We start from the raw sequence: 20,874 nt of genomic DNA, 5'->3' as shown, positions 1-20,874 counted from the left end.
GAGGTTCAGTGCAGTTTGGCCTGACGGGCCCTATTAGTGCTGAGCAATAACAAAAGCATAGGGAGACTAATAAGCCAAAAGTGAAGTACAGCCTGGCATTATTGGATGGTGTAATACAGTAGCATAACATGTATAATTTTAACCCTGGAAATGTGATTTCTGTAGGTGGAAGTCCTGTCCTGGTCACGGTATAGCATAAGCTTAGGGTAACTGAGGAGCTGGCCCATATGGATCCTGTCCGGGTATAGTGTTCACAGGAAAGTAGCAGATACAGGGTTAAGATCTGATTTTAAAACGTCAAATGGAAGCAACTCCACTGACTTCAGTGAAGATACTGAGCAACATGTCAAAATTACATCAATTGCAAAGTAACTAAAAATGAACTGGTCACTAGGGTTTACTTAATATTAGGGTGTACCTTGTGGCCTGCAAGGGATGTCTAACAATTGGCATCCCCATTAGGGGATTGTGGACATTGACAGGGCACTATGGAGAATTTTACTTTGGATTTTCTTTCAGTGTAGCCTATGTGCAGAGACCTTCATTTTCCAAAGCTGATCCAAATTCAAAAACAAGATAAAATATTGAGCAGGGTTAAAAAAATCAGTAATTGAATAACCTGGTATGGTATATGTTGAGGTAAGGTTGTAGGTCACCTCACTGTAAAGACTGTAGAACTAACTTACAATAACATTTAGTAGATAGCGATTTATAAATTATTCTTCCTTAAAATCAGATGAATATGTGGGCTAACAGAAGTTATTTTTGGTAGCCTATGCATTCTTTGGATGAATACTTTCTTTGGCAGACCACTGAATGACTATGCTGTAAAATTCTGTCCCATACAAAATTCTGTCTTTTTCTGTCCCATACAGTAAAGCTGCAATCAGCTTGTGCTTGCACTGAAATAAGTTTCTACTTGCATGTCTACAACACTCAAACAATGATTACCAGAAACAGTCGTACAAGCAAGATTTTGAGTCTAGCAATATGGTGGCACTCTGGTGCTGCCATGTAGTTGACCTCAGTTCCGTTTCTTGAGGTAGTATAAGACATCTCATCACTTGACCCAACAGTGGCTGGAGTTAAGCAGTTAGTACATAGATTGGAAGAGGAGTGCCTGGCTTCACTCAGGGAACGATCCCTCCTAATTTAAAGATCAGCACGCATAGGCCCTGAAAGGAGTTCCTCCTATCTTCAGCCAGAAGGATGGTGGCTCTTGTGCAGGTCTGGGTGAATGATTCCACAGTGAAAAATTGAGCGAATCTTAGGGCTGGGATTGGGATATAGGTAAGACATTTAGTGCGTTTTGTTGTTTGAATTGGAGCGTGAAAGGTAATCTAGGCTGGAGGATAAAGATCTTATTTAAAACATTGTGCATTCTCCTCTTACATTAATCACCTAAGGTGGTGCTGTGACTTATTCAAAGCAATCCCAGATTCATGGGTTTGGAGCTAATTAAAATAAATCAGATGAGCAGCGTGTGTCATTTTTCTATACCAGCACACAGGCTAGCCTGAGATGCTTCAGTCAGTGTAGGAAAAGAAGCAGAAATCACACTACCTTCAATTCAGCTAGTACACACAAAGGAGGAGCATAAATTGGCTTTAGGAAGAAGCAGTTATCTCTCTCTTGGTTGGGGAATGAGGTGCCAATCACAGGGCTGTCAGTTAAAGTGGAGAGTGTGAAGGGGAACAGAGATTGAGAATTTAATTTAAAATCAGCAGATCCTTTCCCCTGGCTCTACTATGGCCTTGGCTACACTTGCGCTGTACAGCGCTGCAACTTGCTGCGCTCAGGGGTGTGAAAACGCACCCCCCCGAGCGCAGCGAGTGCAGCGCTGTAAAGTGCCAGTGTAATCAGCGCCTGCAGCGCTGCACACTCGCTCACAGCGCTGCAAGCTATTCCCCTTGGAGAGGTGGAGTACTTGCAGCGCTGCGAGAGAGCTCTCGCAGCGCTGGCGGCGCGACTACACTTGCGCTTCACAGCGCTGCTGCGGCAGCGCTGTGAATCCCCAAGTGTAGCCAAGGCCTATGAGTCTGTCTGCTTAGTTGGGGTTCCTGGTGGCTATTTTCAGAAGATTGACCTCAGAGTCTTGAACTGCTTTTGTTCTATCAGAGGAGATCCTCAGCCACTGTTTTATAGTGCATCTGAGTGCTCCTTTGAAGAAATATTCACCTTCACAGCTCTTTTTCTTTTTAATTGTAGCTCTATGGTATTTTCTGGTCTTGTGCATGTGGAATTCATGTTGACCCAGCACTCAGATTTCAAGCACTCCAGTTTGCAGCATGTTAGTCAGATGAAAATAATTGTATTTCTACTTCCTCTGTAGAAAAAGGAACAGTTCAACTGAGAGATGATCTCATGTAAAGAATGCTCACGCTGGAGTGACATTAAAGTAATAGGATGTGGCAGGCAGTGCATTTCTGGGGGATTATTGCATGCTCTGGGTGCATTGTGAAGTAAGAGGCCAAAGGCCAAGTGTTTCAGCATTTCCAATTTCAGTAATCTCTCAGTTATGCACTACCTAGAGTGTCTTATTGCTAAAAATTAAGAGGAAAAATAGTGTCTGTTTGTTTGAATGATTCACATTAGAAGGTGTTCAGAAAGTGTCATTTGGATCCAGAGCTCTGATCCCATTTGTAATTATAAATCAGGTTCCTTTTATAAGGACATTTCTTCTGAACATTACCATCTTTCACAACATTCAAATGTTAGGGCAAACCACTTTGCGTGTGAGTGATAGAATGTGTGTGGCCAAGGACCTGTGAAATAGGAGCAAACTCTCATGTTTACTGAGCAACTGATCTTCAGCGCTATGTAGGGGGTAATAGCTGAGGTTTAGATTACAGTTAAGGGAAGAGGATTTTTGAATCCCACACTAATAGTTAAGGAATACCATCGACTGTTGCCGCCACCACCACTCAGATACAGTGGATCTTCTTGGGATAGCGTATTTGACTTGAATGGCTGTGTAAGAAATGATTAAGAGATCCAATGCAAAACTAATATTGCCTGAACTGTTACTGGAAGACATTCTGAGTGAAGCAACACCTCCTGAACCAGAAAACAATATTTGCCGTCTAACAAACAGAATGTACTTTACAGTAACAGTTTCATTCCTTGTTCGTATCTCCTGGACTGCTTTTCATTACCAATAGAAGGAAAGAGATTCCAGTGGTTAAAGCAGAAGAAACAATAGAATGTGGCTTTATCCCAACTTTTTAACACAGAATCATTTTAAGTGACTTGCTCAAGTTCACAGTCTCTCTGTGCCTATCTCCATCTGTAAAATAGGGATTGTACTTCTCTACCTCAAAGGGATGTTTTGAGGCTTAATTTATTAATGTTTGAGATCTCCAGATGGAAGATGCCATAGAAGCACAAAGTGTTGTTAATATTTATTTTCAGCCAAACACCACCATATTATAGAAGGTAGAAATAACATTACTGAGATATTTCCTGAGTTTTGTTACATTCTCTTGAAACTAACTGCATTTCAGACTGGAGTATCCTCCTTGGGGAGTGTTCCCTGCAGACAATCAGCAAACAGCTGAAGGAAGTGTGCCGCATGTGTGGGATCTCAACAGCAGACTCTCCTTCTATCCTCAGTGCCTGCTTGGTTGCCATGGAGCCCCAGGGGTCCTTTGTAGTGATGCCAGGTAAATACAGAAATGCATGTTACTAAAACTTTTCCTTGGCCCAACGTCCACACTGGAAGTGCATCAAGCTGGGTGGTTTCTGGTCACAACAGTGAGACCTCACTAGGATAGATGAATGAAAGAAGAGCAAGAAAAGGTATAATTTGGGACAGAACTGTGGACTATAGTAGTACTTGGAATTGAGGTGCTGGGGGAGTTTACTTCCAGGAAGGAGATTTCTTTATGGCCTATCAAGCTGATGGGTTCTCCTAGCAGCTTTATTTGGAAAGTCATGCCCTGGAGGAAGATTGGTTTCATATATTCAGCTTGAATAAATATATCACTATTCTATGGGCCCTGATGCAAAGAGGGCTGCAAAAACTCCTGCTGTGGGAACTCTTCTGTGTGAAGGATCAAAAAGTGTGTTTGTGTGTGTCTTTGTGGGGAGGATGGGATGGTGGAGGGGAAGATTGGAATTGTGACTCACGTTGAAAGTGAGGCTAAAACCATGGCCCCCGTAATATCCATTAGTTCTTGAAGGGGCCCTGTTATGTACAGAAATCCACAAGGGAGAACCAAATTAAAGTTAGGTTCATGAGGCTCCTCAGTAGGTAGTGGAAGTTACTGTGACAAGCAAGAAATGCTGTTGAGTATATCATGGAACAATTTTCTGGCTTTAAGATTACCTGGATTGTTTAATTTTACAAATACGTTTCTTCCTCCTCCTCCTCTGTTTCTCATTTGTTGTATTTGTTTGAATTGTAGTTATTAGTTGTTCCTTTTTGTTGGCTTTTTTGTGCTTGAATTTATACTCCATCTTGGGGAGTGCTACATTTTATGTTGCTTTCTGTGAATTTGAAGAATTTTTTTTTATATATATATTTACAATCACTGTTCAGTTCTTAGGCTAGGTCAGATTTTGATTAGCATTATGGATTGTAAATAAGTCTTCCACTTTTCAACAAACAAAAATTCACAGGTATTTTTGGCAATAAATGCCTTGCTTTAAAATCTGGTGGGTTTTTTTTTGTTTTTGATTGGTTGGTTGGGGGTTTTTGTGGTGAGTTTTTTTTATATATACACATTTTTAAACCTTTCCATTCTCTTCTGTCGGTTTTGTGCTACTTTTAAGTGTGGGATGGACTAAGGAGCAGCATGAGATGACAGAAGGAAAGATAGAGAGGGCTGCAGTATGAGAGGTCAGGTGGCTAGAAGTTCCATTTGTACACATAGTGTTGTGACCTTAAATTTATCAGTCTTTACCAATAAAAAGGCTTTTAGACTTAAAGCAAGAAACCTCAGAAAACATTTTTATTAGCATGCCATTCCAGATTACATGTCTAGTAATTTCATTGGACTAAACACAAATATACAACATGTAGATTGAAGATATTACCCAGACATCAAGACTGAGGATTCATGATTCTGCCTTTGTTTCTGTCCTGAAAGATGCTGTCACTATGGGATCCGTGTTTGGCCGCAGTACTGCACTGAATCTGCAGTCATCTCAACTGAATACCCCTCAGGATGCCTCTTGTACGCACATCCTGGTATTTCCAACCTCTGCAACCATCCAGGTAGCTCCAGCAAATTATCCCAATGAGGATGGATTTAGCCCCAACAATGGTAAGTTAACTCTGGAGATAGTGTGGTGGGTAAAGTATCCCTGTCTGCACCGTGCCTTACAGATGATACTACTCTAGAGCAGGCCGGTGCTAGAGAGCACCAAAACTCTGAAGGGTCTGATTCTCCCCTCGCAGATTCCAAGTAGGCTTCGTAAAGGTTCCATTTTTATCATTAGAAGTCGGTAAACATCAATTTAATGGTACACAAAAAATATTTCCATCAGTAATAATTGAAATCTAGAGATAGGCAAAGTCAGAAAAATGCTGCTTGAGAATTTATTAGAGTTTGAATTAAAGATATTTACTTTGTATATGTTGACATGTGATGTTAATAATTTGTGTTTTAATAGTTAGAAGGCTTTAATTTGTGAATGTCAACCAATGTTCCCTTTAAGCTGTGTGACTGCATAGCTGTCTTTTAGGGTATGTCTACACTATGAGAGTAGTTCGATTTTACTTAAATCGAATATGTGGAATCGATATTGCAAAGTCGAACGTGTGTGTCCACACTAAGGACAGTAATTCGACTTTGTGAGTCCACACTAACGGGGCAAGCGTCGACATTGGAAGCGGTGCACTGTGGGCAGCTATCCCACAGTTCCCGCAGTCCCCGCTGCCCATTGGAATTCTGGGTCGAGCCCCCAATGCCTTCTGGGGAAAAAAATGTGTCGAGGGTGGTTTTGGGTAACTGTCGTCATCCAACCGTCACTCCCGCCCTCCCTCCCTGAAAGCGCCGGTGGGAAATCAGTTCGCGCACTTTTCTGGTCAGTGACAGCGCGGACACCACAGCACTGCGAGCATGGAGCCCGCTGCGACCATCGCTGCAGTTGTGGCCGTTGTCAACGCCTCGCAGCTTATCATCCACCTTTCCCAGAGGCAGATGCAGATAAATCAGGCGAGGAGGCTACGGCACCGCGGTGAGGGCCTGAAGTCTGAGAGTAGCACAGACCTGTCAGAAAGCACGGGACCCAGCGCCGAGGACATCACGGTGGCAATGGGTCATGTGGATGTTGTGGAACGGCGATTCTGGGCCCGGGAAACAAGCACGGACTGGTGGGACCGCATAGTGCTGCAGGTCTGGGATGAATCCCAGTGGCTGCGAAACTTTCGCATGCAGAAGGGGACTTTCATGGAACTTTGTGAGTTGCTGTCCCCTGCCCTGAAGCGCAATGACACCCGGATGCGAGCAGCCCTGACTGTCCAGAAGCGAGTGGCCATAGCCCTCTGGAAGCTTGCAACGCCAGACAGCTACCGGTCAGTCGCGAACCACTTTGGCGTGGGCAAATCTACCGTGGGGGTTGTTGTGATGCAAGTGGCCAACGCAATTGTTGAGGTACTGCTCTCAAAGGTAGTGACCCTGGGAAACGCGCAGGCCATCATAGATGGCTTCGCCGCGATGGGATTCCCAAACTGCGGTGGGGCTATAGATGGAACTCACATCCCTATCCTGGGACCGGACCACCAGGCCAGCCAGTACATCAACCGAAAGGGCTACTTTTCAATGGTGCTGCAAGCACTGGTGGACCATAGGGGACGTTTTACAAACATCAACGTCGGATGGCCGGGCAAGGTTCATGACGCTTGAGTTTTCAGGAACTCAGGTCTGTTTAGACGGCTGCAGGAAGGTATTTACTTCCCAGACCACAAAATAACTCTTGGGGATGTGGAGATGCCTATAGTCATCCTCGGGGACCCAGCCTACCCGCTAATGCCCTGGCTCATGAAGCCCTATACTGGCACCCTGGACACTGAAAAAGAACTCTTCAACTACCGGCTGAGCAAGTGCAGAATGGTGGTGGAGTGTGCTTTTGGACGTCTCAAGGGGAGATGGAGAAGCTTACTGACTCGCTGTGATCTCAGCGAAACCAATATCCCCATTGTTATTGCAGCTTGCTGTGTGCTCCACAATCTCTGTGAGAGCAAGGGGGAGACCTTTATGGCGGGGTGGGAGGTTGAGGCAAGTAGCCTGGCTTCTGATTACGCCCAGCCAGACAGCCGGGCGATTAGAAGAGCCCAGCGGGACGCGCTGTGCATCCGGGAGGCTTTGAAAGCTAGGTTCCTGAGTGAGCAGGGTAACCAGTGACTTTTCAGTTTGTGTACAGAGAAGCTGAACCTGCCCCCGTTTCTTTACCCAGTAAATGTTCACTATCCTCTCCAGTTATATACCCCGTTCCCCCCCTTCCAACACACGTTTAAAAATAAAATCACTTGAATTTTGTTAATGAACACCGTTTTCTTTATTACTGTTTTCGTGGGAAAGTGTTGAAACTGGGACGCAGACTGTGGTGGGGAGCGGGTGTAGTGTAGTGATGCAAATGACGCTTCCAAACTCCAGGAATGACAGGCTCCGCAGTGGTGGACTGGTGGTTTCAACGGACCCTGCCACCCCTCCTGTTCGGGACTCTGTGTGGGGGGGGGGCTATGTGACTTTGTGGCAGGGGGAGGACGGTTACAGATCCCCTGCTGCGTGGCTCTGTGATCCAGGATAAGGACCGCCGCATAAGATCTGTAACTGCCCTCCCCCGCTACAAAGTCACAGAGCACCCCCCACAGAACACTAAAACCACCTCCCAGACTGACCAGGGTAACTAGTGACTGCAATGTGTGTGTGCCCTGCTGCTGAACCTGCCCCTGCCTCTGTACCCTGGTAAAGGTGACTGTCCTGTCCAATTACCAACCCCCTTCCCCCCCTTCAGACAGACTCTCCTCTAAAGAACATGATGGAAACAGTAATTAACAGAAACTTATTTTTTATTAGCAACTACACATGAAACTGGGGGGTGAAACTTGGACGGGGGCTTGGGTGAGGCGGGAAGGAAAGGACTTGTCAAATTTGGGGGAATGAGAGCCTTCTAGTAGTAGAGCAGTCTGCAGGGGTGGAGTGAGAGTTTTCACGGACTCTGCCGCCCCTCCTTCTTTGGACTTTGGGTGAGGGGGGTATGGGACTTGGTGGCGGGGGAGGGCGGTCCTGCAGAACATCCACAAGGCGCCGGAGCGTGTCCGTTTGCTCCCTCATTAGTCCAAGCAGCGTTTGAGTCGCCTGCTGGTCTTCCTGCCGCCACCTCTCCTCCCGTTCCATGTGTGAACGGTGCATTTGGGACAAGTTCTCCCTCCACTGGGTCTGCTGTGCTGCCTGGGCTCGGGAGCAGCCCATAAGTTCCGAGAACATGTCCTCCCGTGTCCTCTTCTTCCTACGCCTAATCTGTGCTAGCCTCTGGGAGTGTGGAGACAGTCACAGCTGTGGGAATGGGAAAAAGGGAGTGAATTCCTCAGAAAGATAAATTTAGTTGTGAACAAAGAACATAGTCTTTCTCTGTGAAGAAGACCATGCACAGCATCTATCACATGCGCACTCAGGACAAGGTCGAATTTTCGGCCTTCGCATTCAGTGCCTGGGGTCTTGCAGTGCAGATCAGAGAAGCGGGGCAGGACACCGGAATTTGTGTAGCAGGCCGACATGGTAAGCCGTAGACTTGTGGCTGCTTAAAACTTTATAGTTGCACTGGCCTCCTTTCACATTGAAAGCAATGCCAGTCCCTGCTTCCAGCAATCCAGCAAGCATGAACTCTGCCCCTGTCCCACCCCCTCGCGGCTGTCCCAGGGAAAGATCCCTGTATGCTGCCCCTCTCCCGCCTCCACCGCGTGGCTGTAAACCGGTGGTTACAGTTCTGTAAAGGAACGGGCAAGCAGTCCCAATACTAACATTCCCCTACCTAATTCAAAGCAGGTCACCATGAGCGACGTCACCCTGATGAGGATCTCAGACACGGAAAAAGAAAGAATGCTTCGGGAAAGCCTGCAAAGACCAGGGCCGTATGCCGCCATGCTCTGCAGGGCAATGATCCCGGAGTACTTGCTTGTCTCCTGGCGCGGAAATGTCTGCTATTACGGAGGACCCAATAAGGCCGCTCTCCCCAGGAACCTGATGCAAAGGCTTTCCAATTACCTCCAGGAGAGCTTCGTGGAGATGTCCATTGAGGATTTCTGCTCTATCCCCGGACATATAGACCGCATTTTACTGTAGCTGCACTGGCAGGGACTAAACAGTAGAGCGGCTTGGGCAGAACAATCATGCAAAACCGGACATTGTTAGATTTTTTTTCAATAGTTGCACTGCCCAGGACTGAAACGTTAAGCGCCTAGGGCACACTAATCATGAGAAACCCATTGTTGTTATTGTTAATATTCCTGTTCTGTTAAAAATAAATGTTTAGATGTTTAAAACACTTACTGGATGATCCTTCCCCTGATTCTGTGTCCGGGTTAACGGCTGGGGACGGTTGGTAGGGGATCTCTGTAAGGGTGATGAAGAGATCCTGGCTGTCGGGGAAATCAGCGTTGTAAGCGCTGTTGACTGCCTCGTCCTCCTCATCTTCCCCGTCCGCTAACATGTCCGAGGAACCGGCCGTTGACAATATCCCATCCTCAGAGTCCACGGTCACTGGTGGGGTAGTGGTGGCGGCCGCACCTAGGATGGAATGCAGTGCCTCGTAGAAACGGGATGTCTGTGGCTGGGATCCGGAGCGTCCGTTTGCCATATATATACCTCTATCATGTCCCCCCTTAGTCTTCTCTTTTCCAAACTGAAGAGTCCTAGCCTCTTTAATCTTTCCTCATATGGGACCCTCTCTAAACCCTTAATCATTTTAGTTGCTCTTTTCTGAGCCTTTTCTAGTGCTAGAATATCTTTTTTGAGGTGAGGAGACCACATCTGTACACAGTATTCGAGATGTGGGCGTACCATGGATTTATATAAGGGCAATAGTATATTCTCAGTCTTATTCTCTATCCCCTTTTTAATGATTCCTAACATCCTGTTTGCTTTTTTGACCGCCTCTGCACACTGCGTGGACATCTTTAGAGAACTAGCCACGATGACGCCAAGATCTTTTTCCTGACTCGTTGTAGCTAAATTAGCCCCCATCATGTTGTATGTATAGTTGGGGTTATTTTTTCCAATGTGCATTACTTTACATTTATCCACATTAAATTTCATTTGCCATTTTGCTGCCCAATCACTTAGTTTTGTGAGATCTTTTTGAAGTTCTTCACAATCTGCTTTGGTCTTAACTATCTTGAGTAGTTTAGTATCATCTGCAAACTTTGCCACCTCACTGTTTACCCCTTTCTCCAGATCATTTATGAATAAATTGAATAGGATTGGTCCTAGGACTGACCCTTGGGGAACACCACTAGTTACCCCTCTCCATTCTGAGAATTTACCATTAATTCCTACCCTTTGTTCCCTGTCCTTTAACCAGTTCTCAATCCATGAAAGGACCTTCCCTTTTATCCCATGACAGCTTAATTTACGTAAGAGCCTTTGGTGAGGGACCTTGTCAAAGGCTTTCTGGAAATCTAAGTACACTATGTCCACCGGATCCCCCTTGTCCACATGATTGTTGACCCCTTCAAAGAACTCTAATAGATTAGTAAGACACGATTTCCCTTTACAGAAACCATTTTGACTATTGCTCAAGAGTTTGTTTTTCTATGTGTCTGACAATTTTGTTCTTTACTATTGTTTCAACTAATTTGCCCGGTACCAACGTTAGACTTACCGGTCTGTAATTGCCGGGATCACCCCTAGAGCCCTTTTTAAATATTGGCGTTACATTAGCTAACTTCCAGTCATTGGGTACCGAAGCCGATTTAAAGGACAGGTTACAAACCTTAGTTAATAGTTCCGCAACTTCACATTTGAGTTCTTTCAGAACTCTTGGGTGAATGCCATCTGGTCCCGGTGACTTGTTAATGTTGAATTTATCAATTAATTCCAAAACCTCCTCTAGTGATACTTCAATCTGTGACAGTTCCTCAGATTTGTCACCTACAAAAGCCAGCTCAGGTTTGGGAATCTCCCTAACATCCTCAGCCGTGAAGACTGAAGCAAAGAATCCATTTAGTTTCTCCGCAATGACTTTATCATCTTTAAGCGCTCCTTTTGTATTTTCATCGTCAAGGGGCCCCACTGGTTGTTTAGCAGGCTTCCTGCTTCTGATGTACTTAAAAAACATTTTGTTATTACCTTTGGAGTTTTTGGCTAGCCGTTCTTCAAACTCCTCTTTGGCTTTTCTTATTACACTCTTGCACTTAAGTTGGCAGTGTTTGTGCTCCTTTCTATTTGCCTCACTAGGATTTGACTTCCACTTTTTAAAGGAAGTCGTTTTATCTCTCACTGCTTCTTTTACATGGTTGTTAAGCCACGGTGGCTCTTTTTTAGTTCTTTTACTGTTTTTCTTAATTTGGGGTATACATTGAAGTTGAGCCTATACATCTATTATGGTGTCTTTAAAAAGGGCCCACGCAACTTGCAGGGATTTCACTTTAGTCACTGTACCTTTTAACTTTTGTCTAACTAACCCCCTCATTTTTGTATAGTTCCCCCTTTTGAAATTAAAGGCCACAGTGTTGGGCAGTTGAGGTGTTCTTCCCACCACAGGGATGTTGAATGCTATTGTATTATGGTCACTATTTCCAAGCGGTCCCGCTATAGTTACCTCTTGGACCAGCTCCTGCACTCCACTCAGGATTAAATCTAGAGTCGCCTCTCCCCTTGTGGGTTCCCGTACCAGCTGCTCCATGAAGCAGTCATTTAAAGTATCGAGAAATTTTATCTCTGCATTTCGTCCTGAAGTGAAATGTTCCCAGTCAATATGGGGATAATTGAAATCCCCCACTATTATTGGGTTCTTAATTTTGATAGCCTCTCTAATTTCCCTTAGCATTTCATCATCACTATTACTGTCCTGGTCAGGTGGTCGATAATAGATCCCTAATGTTATATTTTTACTAGAGCATGAAATTTCTATCCATAGAGACTCTATGGAACCTGTGGATTCGCTTAAGATTTTTACTTCATTTGAATCTACACTTTCTTTAACATATAGTGCCACTCCTCCCCCTGCACGGCCTGTTCTGTCCTTCCGATATATTTTGTACCCCGGAATGATTGTGTCCCATTGATTGCTCTCAGTCCACCAGGTTTCTGTGATGCCTATTATATCTATATCCTCCTTTATCACAAGGCACTCTAGTTCACCCATCTTATTATTTAGACTTCTGGCATTTGTGTACAAGCACTTTAAAAACTTGTCCCTGTTTATTAGCCTGCCTTTTTCTGATGTGCCAGATTCTTTTTTATGTGACTGTTTATCATCTGATCCGGCCCTTACATTATACTTTTCAGTCCTCTGCTCCTGACTATAACTTGGAGATTCTCTATCATCAGACTCTCCCCTAAGAGAAGTCTGTGTCCGATCCACACGCTCCTCTGCAGCAGTCGGCTTTCCCCCATCTCCTAGTTTAAAAACTGCTCTACAACCTTTTTAATGTTTAGTGCCAGCAGTCTGGTTCCACCTTGGTTTAGGTGGAGCCCATCTCTCCTGTATAGGCTCCTCCCATCCCAGAAGTTTCCCCAGTTCCTAATGAACGTGAACCCCTCCTCTCTACACCATCGTCTCATCCACGCATTGAGACTCTGAAGCTCTGCCTGCCTACCTGGCCCTGCGCGTGGAACTGGGAGCATTTCTGAAAATGCCACCATAGAGGTCCTGGATTTCAGTCTCTTCCCTAGCAGCCTAAATTTGGCTTCCAGGACATCTCTCCTACCCTTCCCTATGTCATTGGTACCTACATGTACCACGACCACCGGCTCCTCCCCAGCACTACACATAAGTCTATCTAGATGCCTCGAGAGATCTGCAACCTTCGCACCAGGCAGGCAAGTCACCATACGGTTCTCCCGGTCATCACAGACCCAGCTATCTACATTTCTAATAATCGAATCTCCCATTACTAACACCTGCCTTTTCCTAGAAACTGGAGTTCCCTCCCCCGGAGAGGCAACCTCAGTGTGAGAGGCAACCCCAGAACCATCTGGAAGGAGGGTCCCAACTACGGGAAAGTTTCCCTCTGCTCCCATTGACTGCTCTACTTCCCTGGGCCCTTCTTCCTCCTTAACAGCACAGGTGCTGTCTAAGCGGAGGTGGGACAATTCTACAGTGTCCCGGAAAGCCTCATCAACATACCTCTCTGCCTCTCTCAGCTCCTCCAGTTCCGCCACCCTGGCCTCCAAAGTCCGTACATGGTCTCTGAGGGCCAGGAGCTCCTTGCACCGACTGCACACATACGCCACCCGCCCACAGGGCAGGTAATCATACATGCAACAGTCGGTGCAATAAACTGGATAGCCCCCACTCTGCTGCTGGGCTTCTGCCTGCATTGTATCCTAGTTAGTGAAAGGGTGGTTTACAGAAGGGAGTTTTGGAATGTGGTTTGGTTTATAGGTTTTAGGGGGGGCCACGGGGATGGGGTTACGGCTGGCGAGGGACTCCCACTCCCTTCCCACTCCCCTTCCAAGCTTGTGTTTGTTTGTTTGGTTGAAAGAAGAAGCCCCAGAACTGAATTTGCTGGTATTAGTCGAGGTCTGTGAGCTCCTTTTTAATAAAGTAGTTAAACAATTTCATTTTTCCAGACAGGTATTGCATGCAGTGCTTTGCTGTGTCCGTTGCAAACAGTTTAGGGTGTGACAGGTTCCTTGTTCAGTGCCATCTCCAAGCATAAATTGGGAGTACAGGTGCCAACAGCAGCGCAGAAAAAATTTAGTTCAACATTTAAAGACAATTAGCTTTTGGAGATGGTGGAAACTGAAACAACCAATGTCCTAGGCCAGGGGTCTCTTGAAACTGGAAAACATTTTTCTGTATTCAGTCAGTATTGGGGTCATGTGTAAATGCTGTATTGAAGCTAAAGCAAAGAGGGCATTTACAATTAGTAAAAAATAGAATGAATGGAAACTGGACTATCTGAAGTGGCATTTAGTTCAGAAAGCTCATGGTGATGCAGTAAAAATTCTACACAACTGGAAACATGGCTTTGGAATTTGGCATTTAATAGCAGAGTCTACTGAAAGCAGACAGAAAAGGAGAAACGTCAGTGAGAAAATTGAGATGAAGTAAAAATGGCTTTGATTAGACCTCCCTCTGAGTCCATGGCAACTTGCTCTTTCTTACACCTGTCCATGAAGAAAGCATTTCTAATTGCTATCATTTTAGCTAGCTGCATAGGAGAACTAGCAACCCTGATGGCACACCCACCATGCACGGTCTTTTTTAAAAACAAAGTAACTCTGAGACCGCATCCCATGTTTCTCCCTAAAGTTGCCTCCACTTTGCATATAAATCAACAGATCCAACTTCCTGTTTTTTTCCCCAAACCCCCATCGTGACATCAGTGAGGCAATTCTGCATATGCAAGAAGTAGAAGAGCACTATCATTCTACTTGGACAGGACTAAGGACTTCAGGAAGTCCCCTGAACTCTTCCTTTTGCGCGAGGAAGGATCCAAACGCTGCGCAATATTGGCTCAAACACTATCCAAATGGGTCTGTGCTGCATTAATCACTTATCAAGGGCGCAACCTGCTGCCTTCGTCCAGAGTCCGTACGCACTCCATGAGGTCAATTTCTACCTCAGTCACATTTCTTAAAAATGACCCTGTCTTGGAAATCTGCAGAGCAGGGACTTGGGCTCTGCCCACATTTTCGCAGAACATTATGTGATCACTGGAAATTCAGCCATCTTCAACTCCACAGTACTCGCTGTAGTAACAGACTCCAGTCCGAAGTCCCAGCCTCCAGTGGTGGTACTGCTCAGGAGTCCCCTCCAGTGGAGCACCGGTAGAAACACCCCTCGAAGAAGAAGAGGAAGTTACTCACCTCCAAGAGGTGTTCCTATGCGTGCTCCACAACATGCCTTCCTCCCCTCCATAGGGTTCTGCGGTAGAGAAGGAACTGCGGGGGAGGTTCGCCTGTGCAGTGCTAGATAGCCTCAAGGCAGACCACGAGGGAGGGAGAGCACATGTGCAGGCTCAAGGGACGCTGCTACTAAAAATCTCTGATTAGAGGCCCAGGGGCACAGATACACTTACAGTGGTGCACCCATAGGGACACACATCTCGAAGAACCATTGTTACTGCACAAGGTGAGTAACTTCCTCTTATTGGACCAACTTCTGTTGATGAGTCAGACAAGCTTTTGAGCCTACACAGAGGTCTTCTTCAGGTCAGGACCAATAAAAGATATTGTCTAATCCGTCTTACCCATAATTTCCTACAAGTGAAAATTTAAATTGATCCATAATTTTTCACAACTATGAACATTTCAGTTAATAAATCGATTTTAAGCATTTTTCAGTTTTTATCTATTGAAATATAATTTTAAAAATGAATTCTTCCAAGCCTTTTTACGACTAATTGTCATTGACTTTTAGTGGCAGTAACTCATTGTGGGTGACAGTGTACTAGGGATTCTGACTAGCCTTTTTAGGTATCCTGACCAACAACCACATCCTCTGCTGACTTGTTTGGAAGCAAATGAACAGCATGCTTTATAAATTAGTCTGACTGTAGAAAATCAGGTTGCTCAGCACCAGTAGAACGTTCCGTACATGGGGATGAAAAAAGAATCCAGATAGCTGTGTATCAGCAGTATGTTCTTTCCTATTGTGACTAGTTACCTATGTTAAAAGCAACAGAGTCCTGTGGCACCTTATAGACTAACAGATGTATTGGAGCATAAGCTTTCGTGGGTGAATACCCACTTCGAAGTGGGTATTCACCCACGAAAGCTTATGCTCCAATACATCTGCCTATAAGGTGCCATAGGACTCTTTGTTGCTTTTTACAGATCCAGACTAACACGGCTACCCCTCTGATACTTTACATATGTTAGTTACATGTGTCTATTGAATTGATCAGGCCATTCTTTTAATTGGAAGATCCTGTTATTTAAGCAACAGCCATGTATATAAAGTTGCATGGAATGATCTTGTTTCAAAAAATACAATCTTGTATAGGTTAGGCTAGGCTGTTGGTCTAGCAGGTGTAGTCTTTTATACAATTAACTGTATAAGCTTAATCAGTAGGATTGCTGTTATTTAATACTTTTATCAAATACGGTTTTTCTAGTTTATTATTTTGCAAAGGGTCTTTAAAAATTGCATTAAAACAATTTAAAGTGGTAGTTACAAAAATATAAAATAAAATGCTTCAAGAGGGAAGTTGCAGTATGAAGTAGGGGGGGGAAATCTATTTTTAATGAAAGAGTCTTTGATCTGTTCCTCCTGGAATTTCAGTGGGCCTCACAAGGGGGAAACTATTCTTAATACATACGCAGCTGTCCTTTCAAGGCCCTAGAATCCTGACTGAATGCAGTGTGTACAAATATTTAACCTGCATTAACCTGGATTTTAGTGCTTCAGATGCTAATTAGAATCATGTACAAGGACTGGCGTTTTCCAAAATGGTGTTAAATTTAATTTTCTTAACTCTGTTCTGTGTTTAATAATTAAACTGCCTCCTAAGCTATTAGCCATCTCATTTGTGCTTTGGAGGCTAAACAGAGCATGGCGTTAGTTCTGTTTTGTGCAGTAGGGTTGTAGGAAGGAAGTTAATAAACTAGGTTAATTCAGTGCTTTAGCCATCCATTGCTCTCTTCAGAAGATGAAGGAAAACAACCAGCCCGTGTAGGTTTAAACACACTTAGCAACCCAGCTTGAAATTACTTTAAGTAGTTCAAGACAAAAAGTCTCCCCTTTGCAATTAAATCCACTACATTCAAATCAAATGGAATCAGTCTATTCGGCCACCACAAGTTTAGAAATGGAGTTTAGCAAGTTATATCCCTGCTATTAATTGTATACTATTAAGCAAACTTAAGCAACCTAGAAATGTGTGCTATTACACTGTGGTTTAAAACAAAACTGGCTGTTCTTCTAATTAATCTTTATTTTGGCTTCACTGTTCTCCCTGACACACCCCCCCCCCAAACAGAGTATTTTAGTGGAAGTTTTAAGCATGTAGTAATGATCGTCATTATGTTTGTCAATGTCTCTGCTCCCTGCAAAATCTGGGTAAGAAAAATATTGTGAAAAATATATTGCCACATTGAAAGTAACATTTTGCTCTGTGTTTTAAACTGGTAACTTTCCATCATCTGAACAAGCCTGGGCCTCATAACTTGTGTTTCAAATGACTGAGCAATGAGAATGTACTTTTTGTACGGAGTTAACTTGTTTTCGCTCTATTATCTTTTTAGTCACTTCCCACATATTAACAGAAACAAACTGAATTAAAATAAGTCAATCCTGTTTTGAGACCTGTAAGCAAAACTAATGTTTCAGTCTCTCTAAGACCTTTAAGTATTATTAGCACTTCCCTTTAAAAGTAGACAGAGCAGAAGAACACACAAGCTCAACTGAGTTTAGCAAACAACCAGCAATTATTATTTAAAACAAGAGACAGATTACCATTTGTCATAGGATTTTAAGCAAAACCAATTTAGAACCCATAATCCACAGAAGTTTCTACAGAGCAAGCAAACGTGGCCTGGCAGAGCTCCACCCAACTATGTACTCCAGAGAATACCTTTAATATGGCTCATTAATCAGGGACTTTTCCCGTCCTTATGGATTACCTGTCTTGACAATACCAGGTGCAGGTTGACAAGGTGGTCCCAAGAATTAGAAATAACAGTAACATTAGTAGTAGTAACAGTTTTCCAAAAAAGTTCATGTTCTACTTCGGTCCACACATGTGCTCTTAGCCATCCTCGTGCTTTGTACAGAGGCATAGAGAGCAATGTGGACAAACTACCGTCAACTGCCTCGGTCTGAGGCAGAGTGTACTGCAGTCCCCACTTTCAGATTGCTCTAGGAATAACTTCTTGGTTTGTTTAGTTTTAGGTGTAGTTCTACTTTTAGTTTAATCTCGATTTAGAATTTTTCTTTTTATTTATGTTTTCTAGAGGGTTCATTTCCTTAGACAACCCTCCCATGCCCCATTTTTGAAGGGGTCCTCCTCTCAATAGTTACTTACCCAGGGTAAACCTGTTTCCCTGGGATTCAAACAATGCCAGGAATCTGTCCTGGCCAGCGATGGTCTTTCTTGTATTTATTGTTTGGGAGACATGCATATCCCAACTAAGTGCAACATCTGTTGGGTGTTCTAGAGTAGATCCAGGACAAACTGGGAGATTAAGTTTAGGCATGCATGTCTGTAGAGAGGTACATTGCATTGCTTAAACGGAATGCCACATAAGGGCCAAAAATGCCTAGATCTCCTTGGTCACAAGAGCTACTCATTCACGATGTTACAGTTTAGGACCACTAATTATCAAGCTCTGATTACTCAGTATAATCACACAAACTATAGCAAATTTAATTTGTTTATTGAACATCTCCCTCTAGAAAACGGGGAACAATTTTAGATGATCATCACAGAGGTTCAGCTCTTAGCAGTGCCTATTTTCACCTTGTGGTACATCCATCTCACAAAAGATTCCTCTGCTTCATGGTCAGCCAGAATCACTTCCAGTATCGGGTGCTCCCATTTGGTTAATTCATCCACCAGGGTCTTTTTGAAGATCCTGGCAGTGGGGCTGCTCACCCGTGTTTGTGTGGAATAATGGTGTTCCCTTAACTCCAACAGTTGGCTCCTCAGAGGCCAATCATGCAGTGAAGTTGTCTCCACAGTAAGGAAATCTATGACCCTATTCAACAGGTTAGGACTCCATCTCAACGTGGAAAAGTCCACTTTGACAGCAGTTCAGTATATACCGTTTATATGGGCATCTCTGAATGCCATAACATCCAGGGCTTACCTACTGTCGGATTTACAGTACTGACAAATCTGATTTCCAGTGTTCAACAAAGCCCACAAACAGTGGTCAAAAGTTTTCTTCAACTTATGGGTCCTATGGCAGCTTGCATTTTTGCCACACTACACACCAGGCTGCACCTACACTGCTTCCAAAGCTGAGAACTGTCTACAGTCCAAACAAACTGCGTCTTGACAAATTGGTGTCCTTTCCTTATCAAGTTCTGCACTCACTCAATTAGTGGGAGGACCCATCCAAGGTCTGTGCAGGAGTTTCCTTTCCTGAACCTCCCACTACCGTCCCTATAGCCTCAGATGCATCTCACAAACAATAGGTAGCTCATCTCCATACAGACTGTCTAAGACAAAAGTTCTGCCCAAGAGACCCCTCTCCTGGAGCTCAGAGTGGTCAGGTGTGCCTGCATTCACTTCCTTCAAATAATCAAGGGTCTATCCATCAAGATCATGACAGCCAACATAGCCTGGATGTACTACATAAATCACCAAGGAGGCGGGAGATCTCTTTCTCTTTGTGCTGGAACAATAAAGCTATGGACCTAGTGCATAGCCAATCATGTTTTCACTTCAGCCTCTTATCTTCTAGGCAATAAAAACACCATGGTTGATTGTTTGAGCAGGCACTTCTCCCAAGATTATGATTGGGCGTCAGACAGCCTGATCCTCAAACATATTTTCCTAATGTGTGGATTCATTACCACCACAATAAACAGAAAGTGCAAGAAACTTTGCTTTAAAGGATGCATAAGCCATCAATCCATGAGGGAAGCCTTCCTCCTTTATGCCTGTCACCTGATACCATTGATATTCAAAGTACTAAATAAGATCAAGAAAAACAGAGCCAAGGTTATTCTAATTGTACCAACTTGGCCAAGACAAGTTTGGTTTCCCTCGCTGATTCACCTCACTTCTGACCCAGCCTTACAGCTTCCAATTATTTCCCACTTGCTAACTGAGGAGTTGAGTTGGTCTGGTTCTTCACCCTGATTTGAACATTTTATGGCTCAAGGCTTGGTTCCCTGATGGTTCTCTAGGGTAGAAGTCTCTTGTTTGAGAGAGGTGCAGTAGGTTTTATTAAACAGCAGAAAAGACTCAACTACGAAGACTTACCTGCAAAAATGGAAGAGATTTCAATATTAGTGTATCCAGTGACCGTTGTCACCTGTCCATTCTTCCCTCTCAGTTGTTCTGGAATACCTGTTGGACTTGAAGAAGTCAAGACTTTCCCTGAGTTCCATTCAAGTTCATTTAGAGGATATTAGTGCCTTCCATTCCCATGTGGGGGGGGGGGGTTCAAAGGGTTGAGGACATTTAAGCCACTGAACCAACATAATATAACAATTTTTGGTCACAACCTATTCAAACCATTGACTTGCAGGTGAAAGGGTGTATATACCAATGCAAACCCTCTAGAGCTGGTTGAAAATTTTTGATTAAAAAAGGGATATATTTTCCACAAAAATGTTGACCTCTTTTTTCCAACCAATTCTAAAATCCTCTAAGCTTGGCATTTGTTAGTTTTCATAGCTTGGACCACATCTTAAGAGTATGTTTCATGGACCAGCTCCCTTCCTCTTTATGATTATATGGGTCACCTCATTCCATTTGCTGTCTAGCCACAGACCTTAGGTACCTACAGCAAATGCATAAATGGCAAAGTATTATGGAAGTATTTAAGTATTTTAACTGTCTGTTGCACTAAGTCATGCTTTTCGGAGGTGTGTGCGGAGGGACGGGGGGGCGTAATGATAAGAAAGATCTATCACTGGCAACTTCTGACTCAGCTCTGGCTTCTCTAGCTGATCCAGGTACAGAGGGGAGAACCTGTATCCTCCCTTGGAGTCAGCTAGCATAGCTTCTCCACATTTTCAGTTGCTTTAACATAAGTTGATGCTTTTTAAAAACAAAAAATAAAACCATGGATGACTGTAGAA

General features: G+C 44.0%; 1 protein-coding gene across 1 annotated transcript in view; it reads left to right on the top strand.

Moving 5' to 3' along the window:
• Positions 1-20,874, top strand: part of MED13L (mediator complex subunit 13L) — a 365,499-nt gene that overhangs the window by 334,121 nt on the left and 10,504 nt on the right. Inside the window, exons 25-26 of the mRNA XM_065417598.1 lie at positions 3,504-3,662; positions 5,091-5,267. Coding sequence (XP_065273670.1) covers positions 3,504-3,662; positions 5,091-5,267 — 336 coding nt within the window. The remainder of the gene's footprint in view (positions 1-3,503; positions 3,663-5,090; positions 5,268-20,874) is intronic.

Source organism: Emys orbicularis, chromosome 16, assembly GCF_028017835.1.
Source record: "Emys orbicularis isolate rEmyOrb1 chromosome 16, rEmyOrb1.hap1, whole genome shotgun sequence".
Classification (NCBI taxonomy): domain Eukaryota; kingdom Metazoa; phylum Chordata; order Testudines; family Emydidae; genus Emys; species Emys orbicularis.
The sequence above is the reverse complement of the archived record's forward strand: the minus strand, read 5'-3'. Positions and strand labels throughout refer to the sequence as shown.